The sequence below is a fragment of the Alligator sinensis genome, unplaced genomic scaffold, assembly GCF_000455745.1.
Source record: "Alligator sinensis unplaced genomic scaffold, ASM45574v1 scaffold417_2, whole genome shotgun sequence".
Lineage (NCBI taxonomy): Eukaryota > Metazoa > Chordata > Crocodylia > Alligatoridae > Alligator > Alligator sinensis.
In genome coordinates, this window is record NW_005842456.1 from 899,352 (window position 1) to 924,251 (window position 24,900).

The 24,900-nt window shown below is 43.3% G+C and overlaps 1 protein-coding gene across 1 annotated transcript in view; it reads left to right on the forward strand.

Moving 5' to 3' along the window:
* The window catches only part of AHI1 (Abelson helper integration site 1), a 226,193-nt gene that overhangs the window by 148,516 nt on the left and 52,777 nt on the right, over positions 1 to 24,900 (forward strand). Inside the window, 2 exon segments of the mRNA XM_006030667.2 lie at positions 18,650 to 18,812; positions 21,326 to 21,429. Of these exon segments, the coding sequence (XP_006030729.2) occupies positions 18,650 to 18,812; positions 21,326 to 21,429 (267 nt within the window).

Consider the following 24,900-nt stretch of genomic DNA (forward strand, 5'->3'; position numbering starts at 1 on the left):
GGGTGAGTCCTTTGTGAGTCAGACAGACTGCATCCTGTACCAGGGTTGCCCAAGAATACAGAGCTGAGACGTAACAGTGGCCACTGACAAAATGGATCTTTTTCACCATTCCACTGGTGCCTACAGCCAGAATATTCCTGACCTAATATACTATGGCAATGTGTATGCCAGCCATTGGCTTCCAGAGAGTCATTAAAGGGATATAAACAACACTGTGTCCTTAATTCTCTTAAATTGTTGCATCATTTTTTGTATCCCATGCAGGCCTTTCTTTCATAAATCTCATCAATACGTCCTTGTATGAGTCTGATATGGTAAATAAGACTTGCCCTAATGTTCTGAAAATATATTTTATGCTCATTTGTCTTCTCTGTTGGCTAAGTGATTCTCTTTTTTTTTCATACTATATTAAATAATTTATAATTAATAACAAATATTAGGACAGATTATGAATTGTTTGGTTTGTATTTATGCTTCTCTGCAACAACAACCCCTAAAAGTATCTGCAGCATCAAGTGTTGTGGGAAGGGTTATGTTTTAATTGATGTCACTTTCCATTTACAAAAAATATCTGGAGTTGAGTGTATTTCATTGACCTTTATTGCTGCTGTATACGCAGTCAAAATGAACAAGATACAGAGTTTCTTTAAATAAAAGAGAAGATATTTCCCAATTAAAGACAAAGTAGATCAAAATATTTTTGGAGGATATTTGAATAATCTCAGGAGATGGAATATTTTACATACTTCTGAATTCATCTTTTTCTTTTTTTTCTTTCTTGTTTTCATCCTGTAGGCTTTGCTGCAGCAGCTGTGTTTGCAGTTCTGATTTCTGTTTGTACGTTGCAGGTTTCAATAAAGTGCAGCCTGGCACAGTTTTTCCTCTAGGCAGATAATAGATTCCCATGCTCATTAAATACTGAAGAGCTGTAATCAAATGAGGATCATAGTCATCTGAAACCAAGGAAGTAATATTTACAGTAGTTCCATAATAGTGGATATTAGTTAGAACTAAAGCACACTACATTATTCTACATATTTACTACTTAAAGTATTTTAATTTAACTGTTAACATTTTTCTTTGTTTTTCCACTCTGTATGCACTGAATTTACACTTTAAGAAACAATATTGATATGTTAAATTAAGGCTGCTTCCCATTTTCAAGAATGGTTATCTTCTCCTATCTTTCTTAAATATCTCGCATTTCACCTAGTGCATCCTAGAGCAAGAGGAAGGAATAGGATAGTGTTGCCAACGCTCATGATTTTATCGGAAGCTTTTTGATATTTGGTTCTTTTCTTAAGGCCTTAGCTATTGGGGAAAAAAAAGGATTCAATACATTTTCCCATTTTAATTTTTAAGAAATTATGTTTCCTCATATTTGCAGAGTAAAACTAAAATATGTGAAACATGTCCAAAAGGCTCAGAAAGCAAACCAGAAGAAAGCAGTGGTTTCTTTACTATTTAGGAATAACCTTAATTACTGAGCCAATATTTTTGGCAACATTGGTATAATATTTCAATCATTTCTTAGATTAGAGTGCTACTTTAGACACATAATTATGGACCAGCAAATACTACACATGATACATTTTGAGCCAAAGAGATCCATTCCAGATTTAGCTCTATAAAGAATAGTTTTATTTCTCTTAAAGAAGAAGGAATGCATTTCCTCAGACTAGCCACTATATCTACACAATATCTGCCTGAGGTGCAATATCTGCTGCACCACATCTGCAGAGAAAAGTGCATTATCCAAATAGAGAAAAATAGGTATAAAAAGTCAGTTCATAGTTAATTGGGAGAGGAAGGCAGTTTGCATATTTACTCTCTTGCATTGAAGAACCTGTGTGCAAATCAAAGAAAACAGCTTCTAAATACATAAGCTAAGTTTATCATTTATGTTTTCCTATATCTTCCCTTAAATGTTGATATTGAAATTTAAATTGTGTGTGTTAAAAAAACAGTAGCAATTAAATATTGGAGACATATGTAGGAAAGAAGGCCATTCGTGTTCATTGGGTACCATGTCTCTTAAGGGTTATGAATGCTATTTAAGGTCCAAATCTTCTTTGCACAAGCTCATTATAGCTGTGTGAATAAGTGAATGTGCACATGCACAACCCCCAACACCCAGTAACAAAGCAGTTGCTAATTTAAGAAGCTATAAGCATGTTAAATAGCTTCATTGTCAAATTCCAAAGTTATGTTCTCACTTAATTTCTACTTGATTTTGTGAACTGAACAGCAGTAATCTGTTTCTCTATTTACTTTTGCCCTTAGCTCTTTTTTATTTTGTTTCAAATAGATTATTGTTTATTCTTCTATTTGAATGATCAGGTCCCACCTTCCATGGATTTATGGAGGAACATAGAAATATCTCTGGAAGGTCTCATTTTTGTTCCTTGAGGTGCACAGAGCTCTCTCCGCTACAGCTGAGAGGAAGTGGGTACTGATTTTAGACTGTATCCCACTCTTATGCCCCTTGCTTGTAATCAGGTCCCTGGAGGTGAGCCTCTGAGTCCTCATAGCACTTAAATGATTTCAGTAAAACTGTGTTGGAACCAACATCCAATTACATAGAACAACAATTTTAAAAAAGATAGCTGTTGGTGTCTTTTTTTAATGTATGGGAGAGGAGCAGTCAGGCCAATCGGTGCTCTTCTCATTGAAGCTCATGGAACTGGACAGATAGCAAGGAGCATAAATCAATTAAAGGCAGACCTTCCTGTCAGTTGGAATGGTAGTAGTCCAGTAGCGAGTGTATAGCAAGACATGAAAAAACTGTTCACTTACAGAGGAGTTAACTTCATTGTAGTTATTAGAATTGCACTGGAGTCGAGCAAGAATTTTATAAAAGGGGAATTAGGCCTCAGATTCCAGACTTTGAAAAATGTAAGTAAAAGTGACTTTTCCTTCTGTTGTATGTGAGTAGCCAGAGTAGACTGCATATAGAATTTGGTGACTTGGTAAGAAGCTGGCTGTGTATTGTCCATATTGAAAGATTCACTTTTGATGACTCCTTGGCTAGTGCTTTTTCCTTCATCCGCTGCCTGTATTTTGGGAGATTACAGGTTTAAGTCATCTTATGTTTCTTTGGATCCACTTAAGACTTGGGATCACCCCAAACACAAAATGCACACAATAGGAAAAACTTTTTTATATGTTATACATAAGGATCGCACAGATATACATGGAATGCAGAAAATGTAATATACTGTATTTACTTGATTTGTAATAAAAGGGTTTTTTTCCCCCCGTTTAACTTTGGGGGAGTCACTTGTCTTAGAATCAAGAATGAGGGTGGGGGTGGGAGAGAGCATGTGGTCGCTGTGACTTGGGCTCCAGCCAAGGTTCCCTCTGAGGTGCACACGTGCGCAGCCGCGCACAAGTAAAAGTCTGGCTGTGCACCAACTTTTCAAGGTCACGCACCAGGAGAGGAGCTGGGCTGTGGCATGGGACTGAAGGTAATCTCCTCCCCGAGGCAGGGGTGGGGGCCTGGTGTGGGCTCTGCTGGCTCCAGGGAACTGCTCCGCTCCCCTGCATTGCCTCAGGGAGCGAGGAGGCCCATGGTGTCAGGGCTGGGGAGTGGAGCATTTCCCTGGAGCCAGCGGAGCCCGCTTACATGGTAACATGGCTATATGCAAAACTGTAATAGACATGAGTTTGTAATGCAGTGCTCTTGTATACAAGTACCAGGCTTTTATTAATTGTTTCTTTAAAAAAGAGAGAGAAATGAAGGGATAGTGTCTGTCTGAGTTGGCGAGTTTTGTAATTTTTATAAAGAATCTTGTATTTTTTTTCATTCATTGATTTACAGTTTTCTCTTTTTTTTTTAAATTGTTATGGGAAAAATTTGAAAATGAGATTCAGGCATGCTTTAGAAGTGCACAAACAAAAGGCAAATAAAAATAGCCATAAATTAATTATGTTAATTTAATATCATGATTAAAGGCAACATCAAGATTTAAAGTCCTAATTCATGGTTTTCTTAAATAGTTTGGGTACTGCTAGTGCAGTACCAGAGGAATCCATACTCTAGAATGCTGGGTTTAATATCTGTTAATTGAAAATAAAAAATGCATAATCATGTAATGTGCACACATTGTATGTATGAGAGGAGTTTGGAACACTGGCCAAGACAAAGTAGTAATACCAAGGAGTCCAGAAATCTTAGAAACTTGGATAGAAAAATAAAAAAGATAATTAATTTTGAAAAATAGTTTAAAATGCTTGTAAAAACAAATCTAAAATGTATGTGTAATGTATGTGTAAAATAACAGATAGAAATTTTGGAAGCTAACAAACTAAGAAAAGATAACTACCTGGCCAAACTATAGGGCTTGTGGGGACGGGGGCTGATAGGCTTCGAAGGACTCAGTGTAAGCTTCATTGCTTGGATCTTTAAAAAGTTAGTACAAAACTTTGAGTATGTACAGTAAGGAAAAAAAATCAGGTTTAAAAGGGAGAAAAACTAGAAACTTGGAAGTCTTTTTCTCTGTTACATTGCATAATTCTATTTTACTGTCTATGTTCTCCATAGTTATCCTGTTTTTAGGAATGAAACATACTACATTTCAGTAAGTTTGATTGTCTGACAAATGTACTCTCATTTTTTTTCTGGTTAAACCATTCAAGAATGTGATGGTAGAATATGCACCATCTGGCCCGCCAAGCAAAGCTCAGATATTGGTAATTTTTGAGCGGTGGGGGGTATTCTGATGTGTGTGGTTTGCATGTGTATTGGTGGCACTTTGGTGCCAGGGAGAAGCAGCAGTGGCTGAGGCAGAAGCTCTGGCCCACCACGTTGGACTGAACTGCAGTATTTCAACCCACCACTCTGAAAAAGTTGCTGATCTCTGTGCTCAGGCACTTCTAAGTACCAGTATTTAGTACAGTTCTAAAAGCCTGGTTAAGTTGGAGGAGTCAGCTATAACTGGAATAGTGCAGACTAAGCCACATGTAGCTAGATTAGTTTGACAACTAGAATATTGCTAAGTGAGCAGTTTAAACTTTTGGCTCTGCAGGCCAGATGAGTAGAGAGAGACCAGTTCACAGACCATATCAGGCTCCGGAGCTCCATGCCATGGATCAGGCCCTAGGAGGGTTGCCAGCTCTCTGAAGCTATTCCAGGATTTTTTTTTCCAACATGATGTAATGCAGCATCAAAATAGCCTATTAAAATCTCCTGGATTGCTTTCAGTAGTCACCAGGAGATCAATGCCAATTTCGGTAAACTCCCAGCCAATCCAGGAGGGTTGGCAACCCTAGACCCTAAGGCTCTGCACCCACTCAACCAGCCAGGATAGGGCCCTGTGTCACCACTGCCAAACCCCATGTACCAGGATTAGGTTCTGGGGCCCCTGCCTGGTCCCATCTGCTGAGATCAAGCTCTGGGGCCCCACTGTGCCTCAGACCAGTCCTGCATGGTGGGCTTGGGCCCTGGGGCCCTGTGCCACCCCTGCACAGTCCCACACACCAGGATTGGGCTCTGGAGCCCAGCAACATTGGGACTGGCTCTCTGACAGAGACGTATGGGTGGAAGCCTGTTGCATGTCCAAGAACTGTAGACTCCCGATGTACCCGCTGACAGACCCCTGACCCCCAGCACAGAGCCAGGAGGTAAGCGCAGACTGTAGCGGGTAGCTAGGAGCAGTGGTGGGAGGCAGCTGAGTGGAGACAAGGAGGGTCAGTCCCCCTCCCTGGCTCCTACTTAGCCCATCCTTCCAGGGAGCCACGTGACAGGAGCTACACAAACAGGTGATCTCTGGGCCCAGCGCACGAGTTAGCACAGGAGTGGGAGAGGGTACTCACTGGCCCCCTTCTCCGTCACTTAGGGTAGGATCTGGTACTCTGGTCCCTGCAAGCAGCACAGTGTGGCCGTCTGCACACACGCACCACCCACATAATCTCACAAGACTCTCTTTGAGAGTCTGTGAGATTTTAACTTTTAAAAGGGTCCCAACTGAAAAAAAAATTTTAGTTGGGACTAGCTGTCTGGCAGAGATGCACGGGTGGAAGCCCGTTGTGCCCCTGAGGGCTGTAGAACCCTGGCAGACCCTCTGGTGGACCCCCAGCGCAAAGCCAGGAGGTAAGCAGAGACTGTGGCGGGTAGCTAAGAGCAGTGATGGGAGGCAGCTGAATGCAGCCGAGTAGGATCGTGCCCTCCCCTTCCCTCCCCTGGCCACAGCTCCTACTTAGCCCAACCCCCAGTGAGCCATACAAACAGAGTGCATGAACATAGTGAGCAAACAGGCACACTCTTGGCCCGGCGTGTAAGTTAGCACAGAAGTTCATATGGAAGGGCATGTGAAAGAGCCATCAGAAGGCACTCTGAGTTGTCCCCCGGCAGAGATGCATGGCACACCTCGTACCTGTTGTGCCCCCCAGACAGCCAAAGCCCACCACACCAAGGGATAGACCTCCAGCACTGGATCTCAGGTAAAGGGGACAAGGGACCAGCCCTCCACCCCTCCAGGGAGGTATCTGGGAAATCCCCCAGCTGCTCGGGAAACCGGAAAGCCAGGGGATCCCCCTGCAGGCAGCTACTCGAGCTTGTCTGCCAAGCCACTGCAGCAGCAACAGCAGCTGGTGAGGACCATGTGGGGGTAATTACATCCACCTGGTCTCCTACTTAAACAAGCACCTAAGGAACTGTGCGAACAGGGTATGCCCTGTAATATTGTGATGGGTATGCGCCACACCCCTAGGCTTCCTGGTCTGGATGGACCACCCCCCCCCTTGGTACCTTGGAGGTCTTTACCCAGATGGAATCTATGGTTCCAGCCTTCACACAGACATAGCCCTTGCCTCCAGGCTTTGGAGGTTGCCTGGCATGTTTGCTGGATACTGGGATCTGGGGCACAAGCACTCCCACTTGTGGGATGTGCTCTCTGGTTCAGACTCTGGAGGGCTGGGTGAGGGAGCTCCAGGAGGAGGCGAACAGACTGAAAATCAACAGAGAACATGAAGCAGAGATCAACCCTCACTGCCAGACCCTGCACCTGGAGAAGGACTCCACAGAAACCAGGCAGAAGAGCAGGCTTGACCAAGATGCCCCAACCAAGGCTCAGTGGAAATTTGTTATGTCCACCCCAAAGCCATGATGTGTGTCAGTTGCTCCACCAATAGCCGTGCACAACAGCCATGCAGCCCTCACACCATCGATGGACAGGGATCCATGTCCTCTGCACCGAAGACAGAACCACCCCCACCAAGGAAACAATGAAGGGTGATTGTCGTGGAAGACTCCCTGCTACGGGGAACAGAAGGAGCCATTTGTCATCCAGATCCCCTTGCTCAAGAGATCTGCTACCTTCCAGGAGCCAGGATCAGAGATGTTACGGTGAGGATTCCTAAGCTGCTCCACCCTACGGATCACTTCCCCCTGCTCCTTGTCCATGTGGGCACCAATACATGGCAAGAAACAGCCTGGGGAGAATCAGGAGCAACTACAAGAACATGGGGGTGAAGCTCAAGGAACTAGGAGCACAAGTGGTCTTCTCCTCAATCCTCTCAGTTAGAGGCTGTGGCCATCGGAGGGAGGAGTGCATTGAGGAGGTCAACCAAAGGTTTCAGAGATGGTGTCACCACGTAGGCTTTGGATTCTTTGACCTTGGTATGCAGTTCAATGGCAGTGGTCTACATGCAAGAGACAGTATTCACCTCACAGGCAGAGGGAAGAAGCTCTTCTCTACAAGAATTTCCAACTTGCTTTAAACTAGGGCTTTAAACTAGGCATGTTTAGGGGAGAGAGGGAAGGTTCCACTGCTGTACATGAATCCTCTAGCCATGATGACCCAGGGGAAGGCATCCATGTAGTGGATACCTAGATGAGCACTAATGCCCTGAGACACTTGAAGAGTAACAGAAGACCTGAGGTGGCTAGAGGAGAACTCAGGTGTCTTTATGGGAACACGAGAAGCATGGGTAATAAACAGGATGAACTTGCACTTCTGGTAGAAGAGGAATTTAACTTCATTGGGTTGATGGAGACCTGGTGGAATGATACATATGATTGGGCAGTGGATATTGAGGGCTATAGGTTCTATAAGAAGGATTTGGTTGGGAGGAAGGGAGGAGGTGTGGCCCTCTATGTGAAGCCCGTCCCTGCAAGTCATGTTTGATTGCAGGGAGTAGAACCCCTCCCTGCAGGTCACGTTTGATTGTAGGGAGAGGTCCCTTGAGACTCTCTGGGTCAAGATACAAGGGGGTTCAGGAGAGAGTCCTGATAGTGGGAGTATACTATATGCCTCCATACCAAGAAGAGGAGAACGATCAGTCATCTCCAGTAACCTTACTGAGGCAGCCAGCACTAAAGACCTAGTTGTCATGGGTGACTTCAACTACCCTGAAATCTGTTGGGAGGACCATTCGGCCAGCTCCAGCAGATCAACCCACTTCTTGGCAGCTATTGATATCCTGTTCTTGACACAGGCTGTGAAAGGGCCAACTAGGGGTAAACCCGCTCTGGACTTAGTGCTGACCAAAGTGGAGGACATGGTAGGCGACCTGAGGATTGGAGGTACTCTGGGTGACAGTGATCACAATCTAATTAGGTTCACCATCCACCGAAAGGCTGGGAATTCAATTAGTAGAACAGAAGTCCTAGACTTCAGAAGAGCAGACTTTGGCAAACTCAGGAGTCTAGTTGGAGAAGCCCTCTGCCACCAGCAACTACAGAATTTGGGAGTTCAGGAATGGTGGTGCTTCCTCAAAGGAGCAATTCTCATTGCTCACAAAGAGGCCATTCCCACGCAGTCAAAGAGTGAGAAAGGAGCCAAGAGACCCACTTGGCTCAACAGGGATATTGCGGAACTATTGAAAAATTAAAAAGAAGCATATAAGCAATGGAAAAATGGTTCAGCAACCAGAGTGGAATACACTTACATAGCAAGGATCTGCAGGTGTGAGACACGGCAAGCCAAGGCAGGCATGGAAATCAATCTGGCAACCAAAATAAAGGACAACAAAAAGTCCTTCTATAGGTACATAAGCAGCAAGAAAAAATCAAGCTCCGCTGTGGGACCCCTACTTAATATGGAGGGACAACCCGCAGTTGATCCCTGCGAAAAGGCAGAGCTCCTAAATACTTCACGTTGGTATTCCTGAAATCAGACTAAAGCTGTCTGAGGCCCAAGGAATATGGGGAAGACAACAGACCACATTAAATCAGGTAAAGGTACTCTTAGAACATGTGGATGTTTTCAAGTCTGCTGGGCCAGATGACCTGTATCGGAGAGTCCTGAAAGAACCGGCTGAAATCATAGCAGTGCCTCTAGTGAAGCTGTTTGAGGAGTCATGGAACCTGGGAGTGATCTGGAATGACTGGAACAGGGCCAATGTGGTACCTATCTTTAAGAAAGGCAAGAGGAACGACCCTGCAAACTAGACTGGTCAGTCTGACTGGTCCTAAGAAGATTTTTTTGAAAAATTGTTAAGGAGGCCATCAATTACAAGCTCAGTGTATTAAGAAGCAACCAGCATGGCTTTGTCAAGAGTAGGTCATGCCTAGCAAACCTGGTGTCCTTTTCTGACCAGGTAACTAACCAGCTGGATAAGGGACATGAGGTTGATATCATTTACTTCAGTAAAGCCTTTGATTCTGTTTCCCATGAGATTTTCTCCATTAAACTGAAGGGTACTGGCCTAGACCAGTCTACAGTGAGGTGGGTGGACAACTGGCTTAGAGGATGATCCCAGAGAGTTGTAATCGATGGGATGGCCTCATCCAGGAGGGCCGTCTCCAGTGGTGTGCCCCAAGGATCAGTGCTTGGACCCATGCTCTTTAACATCTTTATCAAGTACCTGGATGAGGGAGTAGAAAGAGCAATGACCAAGTTTGTGGATGAGACCAAGCTGTGGGGAAATGTGGCAAATCAGAGGATAAGGTAAGGATCCAGGATGACCTTGACAGGCTGGTCCTATGGGCTAAATGGAACCAGATGAGGTTCAACAGGGAAAAGTGCCAGGTCCTTCATCTGGGTAGGAAGAACCTTCGCCATAACTACATGATAGGTGGTTGTTCACTCACTGACACAGCATCTGAACAAGATATGGAGGTGTCAGTTGACCAGAAGATGAATATGAGCCAACAGTGCAATGAAGTCACTAGCAGAGCAAACAGAACTCTGGTGTGTATCAGCCAATGTGTTGCCAGTAGATCCAGGGAGGTGCTTCTCCCTCTCTACTCAGCATTGGCGAGGCCACAGCTGGAGTACTGTGTCCAGTTCTGGGCACCATACTTCAGGAAGAATGTGGATAAGCCTGAGAGAGTACAGAGAAGGGCCACCCATATGATTAGGGGCCTAGAGCATAGGCTCTATGAAGAGAGACTCCGGGAATTGTATCTGTTCAGTCTGAGTAAGAGAAGACTGAGAGGTGACTCGATAGCCTCCTACAAGTATGTCGGGGTTAGCACCAAGATCTAGGGGAGCAACTCTTCAGGAAGGCACCCCTTGGGAGGACGAGGACTGATGGGCACAAGCTAACTAAAGAAAAATTTAGGCTGGATGTAAGGGAAAACTTCTTTTCCATAAGAAGAATCTAGAATCTGGAACACACTTCCAGCAGTGGTGGTACAGTCGCCATCCTTGGAGATTCATAGATTCATAGATGCTAGGGTTGGAAGGGACCTCAACAGATCATCAAGTCTGACCCCCTACCTGGGCAGGAAAGAGCGCTGGAGTATGACACCGGCCAGATGCCTATCCAGCCTTCTCTTAAAGACTCCCAAGGTAGGGAGCACCACCTCCCTTGGAAGCCCATTCCAAATTTTGGCCACCCTCACTGCGAAGAAGTTTTTTCTGATGTCTAGCCTAAATCTGCTGTTAGTTTGTGACTATTGCTTCTTGTTACCCCAAGAGGTGCCCTGGTGAACAGAGCATCTCCGATACCTTGCTATGCCCCCTCTTATGAATTTGTAGGCAGTCACAAGATCACCTCTCAGCCTTCTCTTGCGGAAGTCCCTCAGTCCCTCCTCATAGGGCTTGGCCTGTAAACCCTTAACCATATGAGCGGCCCTCCTCTGGACCCTCTCAAAGCTATAGACATCCTTCTTAAAGTACAGCGCCCATGAGGAGGCTGGATAAGCACCTTGTTGAGCTCACGTAAACCCAATAACCTCCTGCCCATGGCAGGGGACCAGACTTGATGATCTTACAGGTCCCTTCTGGTCCTTTGATCGTATGATTCTAACATCTCTTAGTGATGCCCGCTGGATCTGGCCCTGCTGCCACTTGTGTGCGTGATATAGTCTGCAAGGCCATGGCCCATGGGGCTCCCCATGGACTAGATAACATAGCACCAGGGGCTGCATCTGGCCTGCAGGTTGAGGGGGTTGAGCATCCCAGTTTTAGCCCAGCTCAACTGCTGTCAGGGTTGTGCTGTTCACAGATCTGGAAGTGACTATATTCTGGCAATTTTGAAGATACTGAGTACACACTGGGCACATCTACCTAAGACGCTAGTGCACCATCGTTATTGCACATGTATTTAGTACTTGTATTCACAAATACTAAATAAATGGTTACCCTATAAGTACTAAATACTCTGCTTACTGTGCAGTCGCGCTGGCGAATGTCTTTAAGGTGATGTTAATGCGGAGTAGCATATTAACACTATCTATGCTGTGATGTGCTACTACGCAGTATTTTTTGGATACTGCTCAGTCAGTGCCTTGTGAGGCATGCCCACTGAGAAGTTGCACTCTGGACACATCTACATATGAAATTAGCATGCCAGAATAAACTCTAGCGCACTTTGCGCCAGAGTTTATTGATGCCACTCATAGCATTTACACATGTGCCCAGAACCACAGCACATTAAGCCAGGGTGGCACAGTCCCAGCTGGCAGGGGACCCAGGGGGCCAGCCTGCCAGCCCAGAGCTGCTCTTCTCTGGCTCAGTGTGCTGTGAAGGGGCTGGCTGGGGCACAAAGGTGCTACAATGCAGGACTATTTGGCAGTCAGCCCTGCACCGTAGCACCCTCATACCCCAGCCAGGCCCTATCGCCATCTACATGTGCATTGTGGCACACTAAGTATCTCCACCATAGGATAGTACTTGTGCCAGGCAGTACTGTCTTACTGCACAATTAGTTTACTGCAGCCTAATAACACCACACATGTAGACGGTGATGCCTTACTGAGGAGCTAATTAGTTAACGCTGCAGTAAAGTGCACGTGGAGATGTGCCTACTGAGTAACAAGTTAAGGAGATTTAATAATGCCTCAGTAGCTGAGTGCAGGCTATTCTGGTCCAAATTCGCTAGCAACTTAATTCAGCTAAAATAGTACCATTAATATTGAAATCAAGGAAATTTGGAAAAATAGCTAATGCCATTTACCAAATTTGAATGACCGCTAACTTTATCCACTAGTATTTAAAATATTATACTGTATTACCAAAATAGATGGGAGCTGTCTGTACTGAGGAAATTACATATTTACCACAGCAGGCTCAGAGCTGCTGTCTTTGGGACATGTAGTTGTAGTTATGTCTCTGTTTGAACCCTCACTTTGCCAGCTCTTGGAGAGGGTCAACATATTGCCACATGCACGTGCAAACACATGCATTTGGCGCACACACATACATTCAAGTGGAAATCCTATTTTTCAGTCAAATTTAACAGATTATCTGGGAGCATTTAAAATATTCTGGGTTATGATCAATTTCTCTTCGTTTTTTCTAAATTGTGCACTTCAGCCAAGGAGGTGTTGGTTGTAGCTGTGTTGGTCCAAAGATATAGGCAGACAAGATTCTTTGAGTAAATGTAATATCTTTTATTATACCAACTAAATAGTTGGAAAAATTGTTCTTTACAAGTTTTTGGGCACAAAGGAGAACTTGATGAGACCTTCTTTAGAACTCATAAATACCTCTAAAAAATTGAGATTCTGAAGTAGTACAGTAATGAGAGTCATGTAAGTACACTAACTGGTTACCCAGATAATACTAATAATAATCACGATGAATCATTTTTGAGTAATAAGAGACACTCCCAACCTACAGGCTAAGTACACTGACTGAACAGTCTTCTCAGCCTTAGTCTGAGAAAGAAAGATTAAGAATATGCTGAAACCTGCAAGACGGTGCTAACTAATGAGTAGGCCACTGTACAAGCTACATGTGCTATGCTGCGGTTCATGTGTGCTGTGTTCAGCATTTGTATACTTACCGAGTCAGGTTTATGTTATTTTGTGTGTGCGTACATTACAGAAATGTTAAGTAGCACGTAAGTAGCAGGAACATAAATGCTAATAAGTTCAAAGAATTGCTTGCTTTGATAGTGTTTTAATGCTTGGTTACTATGGAAACTGTGGTTGCATTGTATTTGTTGTATATCAGATGAACTGAGAGCTTAGGTTTTGTGATTTTGTAGGATCCCTTTTCTGAATTAAGACTAGTTGTTTTAGAAAAATGAAGAATTCTGAAGAAACAGAAAACTCGGAGAAGGCCACAGATTCTCCAAGAGAGTTGGATGATGGTGACCTTTTGGAAAACTTGACTAAGAGAACCTATTGGAAATAATATTAAGAGAATAAAAGCAGCATCAGATTTAAGATGCGCATTCATTTGTGTAACCCTTCTTCTGTCAGACACTAGATGGCAGTAATATGGGCTGGGTCTAAATTTAAGAGTTTTCCACAAGCTTTCTATTTGACTCGAGCCCTCACTCAGCAACCTGAGAAAATAAACGCTACCTGACTGTTCCAAAGTGAACAAACTTCCCCACTTGTAAACAATATTCAGCTATAACAGGGTTGATTAAAGGAGCAAGCTGGACAAATACACAACTTCCTCCTTTCCCCCCCTGACTTTAACTGAAACCCCCAAAAACCTAGCAATCTTTCTCAGTCATTGCCAATTTGGCAGTGGGGTTCCCAGGGGAGATACTTCCTTGCACAGTCTGTTGAGAAGGGATACTTCCTAGAACTGCCATTTGGGGGTCTACCAAAAATGACAGGTGCTAGATAGGGAGACCCACCCTGGAGGACTCTGATGCTCCTTGCCGCTAGGAGTTGCCATTCTGCAGTGGGGGCTCTACCAACTTCACCCAAGTGACAAGTGCTGGGTAGGGAGGCCCACTTTAGAGTTCTGTACCAGTTCACTGCTAGGGATCACCACTCCTCCATCTCCTCTGATGGGGACCACTGTGGTGCTTTTGCTGGGGGAGGGGGGATCTTCTGCTCCTTGCCATTGCCAAGTTTGACACCACACTGCTTCCAGGGGTCTGTTACTCCTTGCCACTGCCAGTGGTTGTTGCAGCACAGCCTCTGGAATCTGCTTCTCCTCACTGCTTCTGAGGGTCACTGTTTCTCTTCAGGTTGCTTATACAACCTCTCAGCTCTTTTACACCCTGACCCAAGCAACAGCTGGCTCAGAGATTTCAGTTCTTTATGGGTGACAGGTTTTCATTTAAACCTACAATATAGGGACTTATGCAGACAAGCACTTTTCCTCTGAAGATCTGGTGGCCTACAGTGGCATCAAAGGAGTTATTCTTGTCTAGAATAACAAGTTATTCTTGTCCTTTTCCCAACTCCACAATTCCATGCACTTAGGATGGAAGAATCCCATGCACCGCTACAGCCTGGGGACTGACTGGCTAAGTGCCATTTCTGCAGGAAAGGACCTGGGGGTTACAGTGGACAATATGAGTCAGCAGTGTTCCCTTGTTGCCAAGAAGGCTAACAGCATACTGGGCTGCATTAGTAGGAGCACTGCCAGCAAATAAAGGGAAGCAATTATTCTGCTGTACTCTGCACTGATGAGGCCACATCTGAAGTACTGTGTCCAGTTTTGGGCCCCCACTATAGAAAAGATGTGGAAAAGTTGGAGAGTTCAGTAGAGAGCAATGAAAATGGTTCAGGGGCTAGGGCACATGACTTCTGAGGAGAGGCTGAGGGAACTGGGTTTATTACATCTGCAGAAGAGAAGACAGAGAGGGGCTTTGATAGCAGCCTTTAACTACATGATGTGGGATTCAAAAGAGGATGGAGCTAGACTGTTCTCAATGGTGACAGATGACAGAAAAAGGAGCATTGGCAACACATAAGGGATTCACACGAGTGCATGTGCTGAGTGATGAACCCCCTGCAAAAAATGCCATCAATGCTGCCAGCGGCGCCTGCGGGCAGTCATCGCTCCCCCACCCCCGCTTGCTGCTGACACCACTGGCGGTGTCTGTGGATGGTCCCTGATTGCCGCTGGCCTCCTCCAACACTGCTGGTGGTGTCTGTGGATGGACACTGACCGCTGGTCAGTGCTCGCCACCGCCCCTCCCTTTCCCCACCCACCGCCATCGACACCACTGCAGCTGCCTGTGGGAGCTCCCCACTCGCTGCCGCCACACCCCTGCCACAGCTGCTGCTGCCTGTGGGCAGTCACCATGTGCCCCCAGCCTCCAGGAGAACATGACATTCATGACAAGGACCAATGGTCTCAAGTTGTAGCAGTGGAGATTTAGGCTGGATATCAGGAAAAACTTTCTCCCCAGGAGGATGGTGAACCACTGGAACAAGTTACTTAGGGGGGTGATAGAATCTCCATGCTTGGAGGTTTTTAAGGCCTGGCTTGACAAAGCCCTGGCTTGTATGATCTAGTTGGGGCTGCTCCTGCTTTGAGCTATGGGTTGAACTAGATGACCTCCTGAGGTCCCTTCCTTCCCTAATTTTCTATGATTCTATGAAATGACTATGGACACAAAGATCTGATCCACCTGCCTCTACATTTGTACTTTACCCCCCCAAACAGTAAAAATCAAACCCAAGTACCTCCCAAACCTCCAAATACACATACTAACGAGGGCATGTAGATAAAGAATAAACAAAGTTACCATAATAGAATATAAACATTACAATATATGCATAACGTGCAGAGTTACATCTGTTTTTTTATTAGTGGTGGTGGATTTTTTTTTGCAATACATGACAAATAAGTATAGTCTTCAAAATGAGTACTTACCAAAGGTTTCCATCTTAATGTTGTAAAACTATTTCTTCTTCTAGAGCGATGACTATCTGGCTGCATCATGTATGAGAATAGGGAATAGCTCTGCACCACTGCAAGAGACAATGAGTATTATGGAATTTTTTCATTACCCCTGTGCTTGCCACACTACATCTGTGCTTATGAAAATATTAATTAATTCAGAGCAGAGGTGTCAAACATAAAGCCCACAGTCTAGATCCAGCCCCTGGAGCTGGGTGATCTGGCCCACAGGGCTTCTTGCAGTCTGGACCACCCACCTCCATGGATGCTCCATAGCAGCAGTTGTTAATCCGTGTGGCTGCTACAGCCGCTGTTTCAACATGGCTCCAGAACCCCAGAGAGTTAACACCACTTGCTTCCTCATCACAATTACCTGCTGCTGAAATTGGACTTTTTAGTTGCCACTGGTGACTAAAATTGGTGGCATGGGAAAAAGGGGACAGGCCGAAGCAATGTTAATTCCCCGGGTTTTGGAGCCAAACTAAGAAAGCAGGTCCAGTGTTCTTCAGGGATTAACGTCGCTGTCATGCTGATAGGTTTGTTGGAAATTTTGCAGTCTGGATTCAGCCCAAAAGGCCAAGTGAGCTCAACAGTCCTGGTTTGGGCTGTCAGGTTTCTCTTTATGGTTACTTGGGATCACTGTAAAGTTTAGAGTGATCCCAAGTAACCATAAACTTTAGGGTGATCCCAAGTAACCATAAAGAGAAACTTTGCACTTTAGAGTTCAGTGTTCAGATGACCCCCAACTATCAGATATTGGTCAAAGCTTTCAAGTTACTTGTGGCTCCATGTTAGTCTTGAAAAAACAAGTTTGGCGTGATTTTGATGTATATGCTGTGCATTATGTTTGTTTGAATTTGAGGCAAGACTTGCCAGAGGGTCTGTAGCATTAGCAAATTTTTGAAACCCCAGCATGAGGGGAGATTCCTGTGGCTTTGTACCACATTGTGAGCTATTTACCCGCTTCTGTTGATGCCATTTGTAGTCATGAATTTGCTGTGTGCTGTGATAGTCAAATCTCTAATGGGATCTTGAAGATAATGAGTACTTTGACTTCTGTTTTTAAACAGTGATAACATAATCTCCTGAATCCAATCACATTACAGGATACACTGATACCTAGTGTTTGATTAGCCTCGTTTTCCTTTGCTTTGGTTTTGTTTTTTTAAAGCATATTACAATTTTGTTATGCCACTGGATTATTGTTATTTTTTCCAGATACTGGACAAATGCTAAATATTTTTATGAAAATACTGATAGTCTTTATAAGATGCTGCCCCCCCTCCCCCCGCCAGACACACACTTTTTGGCCTGGCCTTTCATTTTTTTGCATTCAATTGAATTTTTAAACTCCTTTTACTTTACATGGCCTCTTGGTTTTCACTATCTTATGAAGGAGTCCTGAGACTTCTCAGTAAGTAGGCTTTCCTAGAGCACCCCTTACTGGACATGATCATGTAAGCTGTATCCATCTAACTACAACAGTGACAGTGGTCACCTCTGATCATATTGTTGGCTTTCCTGATGTAGGAGATGACTTATAATAGAGAAGGAGGTATTCACATTCTTTCCTCCTTCTGTTGTGTTTGGGGCAGCTGAGTGCAATTAGATAGATTCCTATCTCTGAGGAACAAAGCTGATCTCAATGCTCTTTTGCTGACCAGGTTATAAACTAATGCATTAACTTGATGATTATAGAAGTATTTTCATCTCTTCACTTTGCAATTGTTGCAATATCCCTGGTCATTTTTTGATATGTAAGTATGCTTTCATCAATAAATACTTTGTGCAAAATAGAGCACAATATAAGGTTGCCATTTTTCACTGAATAGGGGAGGGATGGGGGGTCCAATATCTTTTCAAACCTTCTGTGTTTTTTACTCTCTTCTGTTCTATGTTCACGAAAATGGGATATAAATTGTTCCTTGATCATATAGCTGTAGGAGCTAAGTAAGAAAAGATCCATCATATTTTTATTTTCAGGGCAGATAGAAGGGTTCTGATTGATGGCTGTATATTCTATGCATTGTGAAGCATGGGGGAGACCTCTAAAATTTCTGTGAAGTATTGATGCAGCAGTGCAGTATGTTTCAAAGTAAATGGTTATATTTTGTAGCTAATAATATGTGTGTCCAGTATACAACCGTTTAGCCAGGTATTTGTTTCAAAACAAAACGTTACAAATAATTGAAAGGATCAGAATAAAGCTATACAATGAAGTTGTTCCATCTCAGTTTTCTTTCTAGTAAAATCATCACATTGTTGGAGCATTTATTCAAATGCATATGCTTTATGCACACACTCATGGAGTGGGATCTGAAGGTGGTGTAACAATTCTGAGAAAATGAATGTATGAGTTTTTTTTTTCTTTTGCCTCGTAAGTAAATTGCTTATAAAACTAACAGCTGCTGTTTTGAAGCTAATCTTAGTGTATTGAATGTTCTTAACCATTTTTGCAATCCCACAGTCCTTTATCTTGCTTCTCCTGCTGCGTTCCCACCACCCCTGATCCCATTAGCAAAACTTGAGACAGCCTCAGCTTTTACCAAAGTGCAGCTTTGGTTTCAGCTGCTTTTCTGCAAGAGGAAGTGAATGTTGCGCTTTTTTCTCTGTGGCATGGTTGTGATAAAGCTGTGGTGCTCTTATCTCTCTTTTAGGTAGTGGCTCTTTATGACTACACAGCGCATCGATCAGATGAGCTAACCATCCATCGCAGTGACATTATCCAAGTGTTATACAAAGATAATGATAACTGGTGGTTTGGCAGCCTAGCAAATGGACAGCAAGGTTATTTTCCAGCTAATTATGTGGCTGGTGAAAGTAAGTTTACTGCTCTTCCTGGTATACCGGTGTGGGTTTAACTGATGGTCCAAGATTTTACCATGTTATAGTGCTTATTACTACAAATATGTAAGTTTATATAGTGCACATATGACAAGTCAAAAACTCACTGCAATGCAGAAACAGTTTAAATTAAGATAAACACTTAGCATGTTAACATGTAGCATTTTTGAAGTCTGAAATGCAGTGACACTACCGTGATACATTCTTGTTCTCACAGTATTACTTCTGTTACCAACCTCTACCCTTCCTCTTTACCACATGCAACCACCTGGTTCACATACCATCTTGGCAGTTCTTTGGGGCTCCCACAATATCTAAACAATTCATAGCATTTCAGCCTTTCATTAAGTAATAGCTCCTCAATTAAGACAAATTGCCAGTGCAAGTAGCACAGGTCCCAATTCCCACCCCCTCACCCCCAATGGAGAAAGTTTCATCCCTTGGTAACTGAATTATATCCTGAGGTTATAAAAAAAAGAAATAGCAGTTAAAGCAAAAATCCCAAGTGTGAGCTCTGAATTTACTCCTGAGTCTTAATCATTAAATCAGCCTTTGCAGAACACTAACACAGCCTAAACCTGAATACAAAATACAATTAAAATATTCCCATATGACTTAAACCCCAGCATATGTTACAGTTATGGTGTGATTAATGTGGTAGTGTAGTAACAGTGCCACAGTTTCAGCTGATTTATCGTACCATAACATTGTGGCTGGTTTGCCACTTAATTTCACAGAAAAATGTGTAATATCTTTGTGGTTCATTTCTATGTCACCATAAATTAAATATGTGGCATCCCCAGGCCAATGTTGAGTTGTCAGCAATGACATTAGAACAAGGGTCAGCACTGGGACTGGGACAACCCTAGACCTGATGCTGAAAATCGGCTACCAGGAGAGTGATATACAAGGTTCCCTGGTAGAGGACTCAAGGAGCTCTGACTGCTGGAGGCCCAAGAATTAGGAATCCATTGAGATGGATTCACTGGTAATTAATTTTCTTTTATTAAACATGTATTAATAGTGTTGATGAGAGAACTTTAACCTGACCAAATCAAAGAAGGATCAACTCTTCAGTTATCTGATCTTTAGTGGGAGCGGCAGGGCAAGGCACTTAAAAATGCTTAAATGCAGGCAGCCAGGCAGAAGCCATGCTTTTTAGATGTCCCAGGGCTTAGAGACCTTGCAGCAGAGAAGTTCCCAGATCCCAGGGTCCCAGCGCCCCAGAACATCCAAAAACTGTTCAGGTACACTATCCTCTGATGGTCAGATCCAGCTCCAACAGCCCTGGGTCTCAAACTGGACCCAGGACTGCTGGTTAGAGTTGGGTCCAACAATGAGCTGATTGTTGGACCTGTCCCAACAGCTTGGGGCCTTGGCTGTCTGGGCTAGGTCCAACAATCTGCTGCTTAGACCTGGTCCCTAGGTCTTGCACCCAGCTTTGACTCTTGGAATTAGCCTAAAAATCAGCTGATTGTTGTACCTGGCCCCAGCAACCTCAGGGAACCTGCAGGGGGCTGGGGGCAGCCCTGGGTCTGAGACAGAGCTGTCTTCAGCTCACTCTTGTAGGATTGGGCTAGGAACAGCTCAGCAGTGGTGTGAGTGGGACTGGAGGAATATTATGCCCCATCCCACAAGGTAGGAGGCTCAATATTTGGGATGCAATATAAAATCACTCTGTTCCCATTCCATCATTGTTTGAACATCTGCCAGGGGCCTGAGAAAATCGGGAGCCCAGCTGATATTTGGATACACAAGGTGTCACTAGGACAGAACTGTCAATTCCGAACTTTTAAATGATGGAACATCATGTCTGGTCACATTCTAACAACACAGACCCAAGAGGTAGAAATTCATTGTGATGTCTCTTAAGAAAATAAGCGTGCTATGTTAATTCATTTTCTTTTATTAAACTTGTATTACTACTGGTGATGAGACACCCTTAACCTGATCAAATCAGAAGGGATCAACTCTTCAGTCATCTGGTCTTCAGCAGAGACTTATATGACTTGGGAAAGATGAAAAAAAAAGTATACCAAACCTGGAGAATTGTTGAAAATAACCTTATTTCACTTAATTTCACACTCTGCTGTATTATACCATCATGAGTAATCTGTAATGGTACATTGGATAACCTTTGAATTATACTTGCTGCAGGTGCACATGGTATTCTTACTCATAAATGTCTAATTTTTTAAAATATTTGCTATCCATTTATAAATGTAGATATAAGAAGTCTGCTAATGTAAATAATCCTGCTGAAAAACAGGCTTCAGGAAACATGGAAAAGTTTTTGATGAAAAAATATACATTTTTTTGTGAAAACAGTTACAAAAATATTTGACCAGTGTTAGTTAATGTCCTACTGGTAACTGAATAATAATTTAATTTCCATTCAAATTAAATACACATTTGTATTAAACACACTTTAATTACATAATTTTCGTGACAAGCTGAATCATGACCTTAGTCTCATATTATCTTTTCAGCAGAATATGAAGAAGAACAGTCTTTGGGATTAGTGCCAGATTCTTCTCCTCTTCTATCAAGTGGACAAACACAAGCAGGAAAAAAATCTCCAGCTCCACGTGGGGTAATTACTTGAAAATAGAAAATTCTTTTAAATATGGATTTGAATTTCTTCTTCTCTTGAATAAAACAGCTACCTGCTAGGACATTTTATCAGGCAAGCATGAAAACAGAAGTGTTTTCAGCTCGTGCTTTAATGCTTTTTTATTTGTCTTAATTGCTGTGTAATGTGGCAATTAAGTGCAGAGCCCTAATCCTGCTCCTGCGGACTTCAAAAGGAGCAGAAATAACCCCCTCCTTCCTGAAGTATGAGCACAAACATGAATTTGTAAAGAACTAGCACATTATATTATTTGGTTAATGGCATTTAGCTTTCAGTCTCGGGTAGCACACCACTGCGAGGTATATGTATCTTTGTAACTGTTCACCTTGTTCTGTAAAATTCCTCATTTTTAAAGTGACTTAAATAAAACTCATTATAGGCACTTTTACACATGTTCTGTGGGTGGAGGGGTGGCACTTTAATTAGAGCAGCTCCAAGAACTGCCCTGATTAAAGTGCCCAGTGTCTCATGTGTCAGAGTTCCCATGCTTCAAAATGGGGGTGCTTGAACTAAAACTTGTTCGACAAGCTTTAGTTCAAGTGTCCCCGCTGCTATTTTGAAGTGTGGGGACACTGATACACAAGATGAAGGAGGCTGCTGAAGCATGGTAATTACCATGCTCCAGCAGACTCAGTCAAATAATTACAGCACATCGGAGCAGCCTCCATGCTCATGTACAGGCACCCTATATGCCTAGGTGAAAAGTTTTTCAGTCCGTGTAATAATTACCGTACCAGTTAAGGACTGCAAAACCTCTTTAGCACACTTTGCAATTTGTGATATTCATACCTGTTAATTCAGGACACGTGGTTTTACTAAAAGGCTGCTGAAGCTCCTCCCAACAGCCCGTTTACCATGCAGGTGATTTGGGGAAGGGACACTCCACAGACTTGGCCCTTGCATCATCTAATCTGGAAGAGTGAAAGACACTGGGGAATTCTTAAAAAGAGGCTATATATAGTTTCCTCTGATCCATCCCATTTTCTTAATTCCAGTAAAACTATTGTCCAGGAGTATTTTACATGATGTTGAAATTTACATTTAAAAAAATGTGTAAGCATCCATTTTATAGGCAAGATAACTCAGTTAGTGTGTGTTCACTGGTTAGTTTGTAAACCTCACTCTGGAGATGCCTTATGATGAGAGGCTGAGAGCCATGGGACTCTTCAGCCTGGAAAAGCACAGACTCAGTGGGGACCTGGTGGCTGCCTATAAGTACATAAGGGGTGTACATCAGGACCTTGGGGAATGCCTGTTCACCAGAGCGCCCCAAGGGATGACAAGGTCAAATGGTTACAAACTCCTCCAAGACCGTTTCAAGCAGGACATAAGGAAGAACTTCTTTACTGTCCGAGCCCCTAAGCCCTGAAACAGACTGCCTCCAGAGGTGGCACAAGCGCCTACTCTGGACTCCTTTAAGAGACGTGTGGACGTTTATCTTGCTGGGATCCTTTGACCCCAGCTGACTTCCTGCCCTTTGGGCAGGGGGCTGGACTGGATGATCTTCTGAGGTCCCTTCCAGCCCTAATATCTATGAGATCTGTGAAATAAAACCCTTGTCTCTCTGTGCCATCTTTATCTACCAGCTCTATGTTCCCAAGTTATTTGTGTGTTGAGTAGCAAAGTTCATACCATGCTGAGTGTCATACTGTATTGTACGTTTAATTGTAGCATTCCTGTCTTCCTGTGCTTACACATTTTAAAGCTTGGTGGAATGAATTCACAGTCTATTTAGGAGCAAAGAAGCAAGTCTGCCCCAACTAAAGTTAGATGAAATCCATGAGGAAAAAACCTAAAAAATACAGTATTGCCCTTCAGATATTGGAAATAAAGGTGTGTTGAGCAGATCTATGACTTCTGCTTCTCCAGATAATAGAGGTCAGAACCTTGGGATGCTGTTCATTGGGCAAAGGGAAATATATGATGATGACAGTAAGTTCAGAGACCATTAGTTACAATGTTAAAATTATTTTTGAGTTAAACTTGTTTGTGACCTATTTGCATGTGGTTTTTCACAAATGTTCAACTAATCAAAATGTATTAGCATAAATACTTATGAATTTAATTTAACTTAGAATTTTTCGTTAAAAATATTTTTTCTAAAATGAAGTTCAGATTTTATGTTTGGCCCCTAGCAGACATTACAACATGAAACATGTTCAGCCAATTTATGATACAATAAAATGGCACACCAGCCACAGATGTGTTATGCATTTAATGTAAAATATTAATGTGGTTTGTAATTTGAATGTGTGGCATGTAACTCAACATCAGGTTGCACCATGAGGTTTTAAATGTTCCTGCATTGGGAACCTATGGGTTCTCCTGTGCAGAGTCATTTAAAGCCACACTGTACAGCGTAATGCAGGATCTGCAGCAAGAACAGCTGAGGACCCAGGCTACCTCATGCCCAGCTAAATGTACCCCGCACAGAAGCCATGGGATCAGGGAGCTCCGTGATTGCCACCTGTTCATGCTCTAACATAGAAGCAACACACGTGCAGCTGATGACCAGATAGCAACCTGGTCCCCAGGTGCACACTTTCACCAGAAACCGAGAACCAGGGTGAAACTAAGAACCAGGCTCCATGCCCCATCCCCAGAGGGCTTCCCCAGTCCATACCAGAGACCTGGGGCTGCTCCTTATCTGATCCCCAGAGGCAGCCCCTGGTCTGAGACCCAAGGTTCAGGGCGGCTTCCCTGCCCAATGAAGGGCATGTTGGTGAAGCCCAACATCAGGGAACTAGTTCCTCAATGCAGGAGTGCACCAGCACTGCCAGCTACAGGGGATCTGCTGCCAGCTTGTAGGGTGCCCACTACAGGGAATTTTATCTGAGGAATTTTATACCCGATCCCAAAAATCATGTATGCTGTCATACAAGTCTGACGTGGCAGGATGTGCGATTTTTTTGGGAGGAGGATTGGGCATAAAATTCCTCAAATCCCAAAGGCACAATCATTTGAACATCTGCCAGGATCTTTGATTGTGAGAGGTAAAACATGATACAAATCATCCAGAGAACAGCAAAAAGAAAAAAAAAAAGCATGTACTTACCATTATAGTGCAATTTTGAGATTCAAATATTTGCAAACCTGTCTGTAGCCTGTATGTATAGCAATACATTCCATGTAGGTGAAGACAGAGGTAAAATTTAACAAATTATTTGGTACAAATTATTCCCTCAACTTATTGCTAATACCAGTATACCATATATTATATATTCATAGATGCTAGGGTCAGAAGGGACATGTAGGTGAAGACAGAGGTAAAATTTAACAAATTATTTGGTACAAATTATTCCCTCAACTTATTGCTAATACCAGTATACCATATATTATATATTCATAGATGCTAGGGTCAGAAGGGACCTCAATAGATCATCGAGTCCGACCCCCTGCATAGGCAGGAAAAAGGGCTGAGTCTAGATGACC